This window comes from Dipteris shenzhenensis, chromosome 32 (assembly GCF_047967505.1).
Source record: "Dipteris shenzhenensis isolate YYH24624 ecotype China chromosome 32, Dip_SZ_1.0, whole genome shotgun sequence".
Classification (NCBI taxonomy): Eukaryota; Viridiplantae; Streptophyta; class Polypodiopsida; order Gleicheniales; family Dipteridaceae; genus Dipteris; species Dipteris shenzhenensis.
In genome coordinates this window covers 20,151,906-20,156,880 of record NC_141627.1, presented here as the reverse complement: position 1 = coordinate 20,156,880, position 4,975 = coordinate 20,151,906, and the positions used below count along the sequence as shown (strand labels likewise).

General features: G+C 44.1%; 1 protein-coding gene across 2 annotated transcripts; it reads right to left on the bottom strand.

Moving 5' to 3' along the window:
• Positions 1 to 2,462: 2,462 nt before the first annotated feature.
• LOC147880436 (uncharacterized) lies at positions 2,463 to 4,329 on the bottom strand. 2 transcript variants are annotated; one of them, XM_087371118.1, is made up of 6 exons: positions 3,850 to 4,329; positions 3,304 to 3,486; positions 3,112 to 3,181; positions 2,933 to 3,004; positions 2,697 to 2,793; positions 2,463 to 2,532 (listed from the first exon to the last, which is right to left on the bottom strand). In XM_087371118.1, the coding sequence occupies exons 1-5, from the start codon at positions 4,162 to 4,164 to the stop codon at positions 2,744 to 2,746; spliced, it is 690 nt and encodes a 229-aa protein (XP_087227244.1). In that variant the 5' UTR covers positions 4,165 to 4,329; the 3' UTR covers positions 2,463 to 2,532; positions 2,697 to 2,743. The 2 variants fall into 2 exon arrangements, with proteins under 2 accessions (XP_087227244.1, XP_087227243.1); XM_087371117.1 differs by having other exon boundaries at positions 2,463 to 2,793.
• Between the last annotated feature and the right edge of the window lie 646 nt (positions 4,330 to 4,975).

The window sequence follows — 4,975 nt, the reverse complement described above, 5'->3', positions numbered from 1 at the left end:
TGAGATAGAGGAGGAGATCGATGACATGAGAGCAATATGGACCAGTGAGACAAGATGACGATGAGGGGAGATACAGCCAGAGACACTAGAGCCACACGCATGATGGAGGTTCAGCCTCCTACAGTTCCATTGGGAGGAGACCGCCCGACCAGAGGTGTTACTATTGACATGGCCACAGGATACAAAGAGCTTAGAGACCACATCCTCCACCACAATGTGAGACCACTAGACAGACACAAATATGAGACATTTTTGCAGCTCACAGGAGGGCCACCGTGGCACCTGGATATATCGTCTAACTTCTTGTCTAAAAGTGAGTCTAGCTATTAGTCACTAGTTCTAGACTTGGGGTTTACATGTTTGTATCTCTATGTGTCTAGTATAGCTTCCAGCAAAGGGTCTTAGTGTGCCCTTTGTGGCTTGTACGGGTGTGTGTCACTTTCAATTCTGCACTTTGTCTCATAGGCCCGTGAGGTCTTTCGAAACCTTAATACATCTCTCTCTCTCTCTCTCTCTCATTTTCATTTTGCTGCCTTTGTTGCATCTTTAATGCCCAAAAAATTTCGTGTCACACATTGCCAACCATAGCCTCATAGTTCTTGCACTTGCTTTGCAACTCAGGTGCGATTTGCATTGTTTTGAAGCTTGCACATTCTCCTTGGCTAAAACAAACATGCATCTTTGCAACCTCAACACCATACAAGTATGTTGGAGAATTTGTTTTCTCTGATTCACACCTTGCCCCGCTCACTTCACTTTAATTTAATTCACTCAAAGCTAGAACTCAAGAGTTATGAGATCACTAGTTCTTATGCACAAGCCACGACAACAAGCACCACATACATACACTTGTGTACCTAGCCTCTTACTTCTCTTGAGCCCCCTCCCTTTATTCCACCTCCAACTTAGTTTTATACCCTCTTCCTTGGTCCCTAACTACTAAATTCTATATTGTATTTTATTTTGGGTGAAATTCGATATTTCGATTCTTTGGGGGAAAGTTTTTTCTTCAAACATTGTATTTTATGGTTGAAATTCAACATTTAAATATTTCTTGGTTCTTTGGTGAAAAATCCTAAGCATGCCCAATATGCCGATAGAGGTATGGGTCATGAAATCCCAACCAATCCCAACCAAGGTTGACCAAAGGAACACCTCGCAAGTAATAACTTCAACTGCAAGCTGGCACACTTGTTGGCTAATAGTAAATTTTCCATTACCTACTCTCATCTTTTTTTAACTTATTTCCTGCAAATTAAAACAAGCAGTGATATAGTGCAACAATGATGTTATGACTATGTCAGTCTTCCGGAATAAAGTCTCCCCCCCCCCCTTCCTCCCTCTCTTTCTTTGTCTCCCCCCCTCCCTCCCCCTCTTTGCTTAGCTACTAAGCATTCTGCTGGAACATATGCCACAGTTTTGACAGATTTGAAGGATGGTAGTCATTTTATTTAGGTGGCGTTGGAATTTCAATGTAAGACGCATGTCCCTGTAACAAATCAAATACTCCAAACCATTTTTCAGCCATATTTTGGGAGCAGCACGTTTGGTTGTTATAAGCTGAACTGGGGAGAGAATTCCCAGTAAGCAAATAACGACAAATACAGCATTGTATATTTTTGGATTAGAGTACCATAAGCAGGAAGGGAAGGGTGGGAAGAGGGGCACCGAAAGAGTTTATTACCTTTAATCCGACTGCAATAGAGTTTAATGGACCATAGCCAGTGCAAGATAAATCCAGATAGGCCCATCCTCGTACTAAGTCTCATTGGAGAAGGGGAGAGGGCGAGACAGATAAGAACCATCGAGTCACATACACCTAAAATATTAACCCATTTCTTCTGAAGACATTATTATAGTGTAGTGTAAATCTGCCCACTCCTTCCTAGATACACTTCCTTTGTGACTTTTTTGAAGGCCGAAATCTCAGAATATGTTGGCTCATTCCAGCTCAAGCAAGCCATAACCATCTTTTGCCTGTGTAGATAACCTAGAAGATAACTTGCAATTCCCAAATATGCTGTGGCCTCTTACCTTCTTTAAGTGGGCATTTTCTTTGCTGCCCATGAACCTCAAAATAAGTTCTTTGGCAGCATTCCTACTTAAGGGTTGAGACTATAAAGAAGATAGAGGGGACTTCCTAAGCTTGTATCAATTGGAGGTTACCTTCTTCCTTCCAAGAAAATTGGCCCTCGTTAGAAGGTACAAATCTCAATAGAAGGCATAAATTCCAAGAAGGGTTTACCACTTCAAATTACATAAATTCCAAGAAGGGTTTACCACTTCAACAAACCCCGCAGACATACAGAATTCAATTCCATAATCAACTCTACTGGTGCTTATACTCTTTCAAATTTACTTACTTGGAATATTCACGTAACTACTTATTTTTCACAATACATCCAGTTAATAGCCAAGGAAGAAAACGCCAGGTATGTGTCTTTTGCTCTCAATGCAGTAGATACAAAAAGCAATTTGTCCATATTGTCTATTCATATTAATCCTCTGAGGCTTATTGGAAATACAGGTGACCTGACATACAAAGTGCAAAATTAAGCTCATCTGGTTCCACAAACTTTGATGATCAAAATTACATCTATACAACGTTGACTTTAGAGCTTAAGCACACCAGTAGGAAGCACGTTTCAAAAGCAAACCCAGTAACACGTCTGTCTATAGCACGCAGAGTACAGTACCAAAGAAGCCTAGCATTTGTTCATTAAACCATGGCAATCCGGTACTGTCATGGTTCACCTTCTAAAGCTCTGAAGATGTCGGTTCTAGTCACAATACCTGAAGAGAAACAGCAGAACCTGTAAGGTATGCAACAGAAAAAGAAAGGAACGAGGAACAATATGTAGGCGCAGAGAGAGAGAGAGAGAGAGAGAGTCTTCAACTGCAGCCTCCAGTTCAGAAATAAAACAGAGCTCACCTACTACTTGATTCGCTTCGTTAACAACCGGGATGCGATGTATCTTATTTTTAAGCATCAGGACAGCAGCGTCTGCAAAAGAGGCAGAAAACACCGTCACCGTTGTAGCTATAGTTGTCAATTAATCAACTCCAATGTGAGAGACAGAGCAACAAGCACCAAACGGATAGGGAACCCACCCTTTACAGTTTTGTCGGCGGATAAAAAGATTGGAGGTGAGGTCATGACCTCAGCAACTTTTGACTGGAGCTGCACGACAATTAGGAGCACCGATATCATCTCAAAAGCTACGTTTTGTTAAGATCCGACAACGTATTCGACTATAGAAGTTAAACGCAGAAACTGCAGTTTTGAGAGAGTTGGCAGTTTACTCCTTTTGAGGCTTTGGCTCTGTCCTTCTTAGACAGGACTCCAATGCACTTGAGGTCCTTGTTGATGACAGGTAAACCGGATATATTCAAAAAGTATTGATCAACCTCCTCCAAAAGCTGGTCGGGCGTAGCAGTGTAGATTATCTTAGACATCACGTCCGCAAGAAAGGTGTGCGGCTGAGCCTGGAGGAATCGTTTCAAATTTAGCTTTCTTCCCAAAAAAAAGAATGATCTACCTTTTAGCAGCGTTGCAAAGCCGGGCAGTTGCATTACGCTTCCAAAAGACTCTGCCCACAACGCGCATAAAGATGACATCCATGCAACATGCAGGAAACCCCTCGGACACTGAGATCAGATGAACACTCGAGTTCCCAAACCGCTCCAACAATGAATTTCACGAAACATGCAAGTAATGGGCAGATCGGTCGATCGACAAAGGAGCAGTACAGTCACGCGTGCTTGCAACGACGTAAAATATCCAAGGGACAACAAAAACAGCGCGCGATCCATGCAGCAAGCGCTAAAAGTGCATGATCGGACAAGAACCTCGTCTTTGAAGAGGATCGGCTCGTAGTGTTTGCAGAGGTCCTCGAAATTGAGCATGGAGAAGCTCTCGGGCCATTCACCGGAGAGGAACTCACCTTCGACTGCGGTAGAGGTGGAGGTGGAGGTGGTGGTGGTGGTGGTGGAAGAAGAGGAAGAAGAATCGGGAGGAGAAGCAAAGATGGGAGGGGAGGTAAGGCGGCGAGGAGGACGAGGGGAGAGGCGGAAGGAGGGAGGAGGGGGGAGAGGGGAGCGAGAGCGATGGAGGGGGAGGAGGAGGAGGGGAGGAACAGGGGGGAGGGAGAAGAAGAGCGCCATAGCCAGGGATCGGAAGGGGAAAGGGATCAAGAAGAAGAAGAAAGGGGGGGGATGATCGCCATAGCCAGCCAAGAACTTCAAAAAGAACTGGAAGAAGCCATCGCCATAGCCAGACCTTCAAAAAACAGAGTCACAGAAGATTGCTTGCTTTTGTTTGTTTGTTTATTTGTTCTGTTTTTTGTTTTGGAGACGATGATGACGTGTCCATCCCACGTGGCACGTCCTCCTTAAGGGCCCCTTCCCACCCGGCCTTCCGCCCTCGTGAAAATCGTCCCTTTGTCCCCCCCCCGGCCCCACCCTTTAACACTTATCCACAAACAAAATCCCAAACACTATGACACATTCATTCACTCACGACTCACGACACCATTGCCTCGGCCCTTTAGATTCCTCGGCCAAACCACCATTACACACAGATTGCGCCCCTAGCTTGGTGGTTCAAATGATTGTTTGTGTGTGTGTGTGTGTGTACCTAGGCAAGGCCCCTAGTTTCATGGTTCAGATGGGTGTCTGTGTGTGTGTACCCTAGCAAGGCCCCTACCTTGGTGGTTCAGACGGGTGTGTGTGTGTCTTTTTTTTAGCATGCATGAGTTCAACCCGTAGCTAAGCACTAGCAACACCACATTAAAAAAATAAAAGAAAAAAACCATCTCCCCACCCCGCCCAAAGTACCCCAGGCATCATCACTCATAGCACATTACTTGCCATATGCATGCATGAGGGGATTTAGAAATAGAAACTTAATGTAATTTAGATGTGTAGATTTCTAGAGGGGTGTCTAAATTTGAAGACAAGAAAATGTATACATGCA

Coding starts and splice junctions, on each gene's coding strand:
- LOC147880436 (XM_087371117.1), bottom strand. CDS start 4,164: ATGGCGCTCTTCTTCTCCCTCCCCCCTGTTCCTCCCCTCCTCCTCCTC. Junction 3,487..3,849: donor CGATCCTCTTCAAAGACGAG/GTTCTTGTCCGA, acceptor CGATTCCTCCAG/GCTCAGCCGCACACCTTTCT. Junction 2,794..2,932: donor CGAAGCGAATCAAGTAGTAG/GTGAGCTCTGTT, acceptor GTTTCTCTTCAG/GTATTGTGACTAGAACCGAC.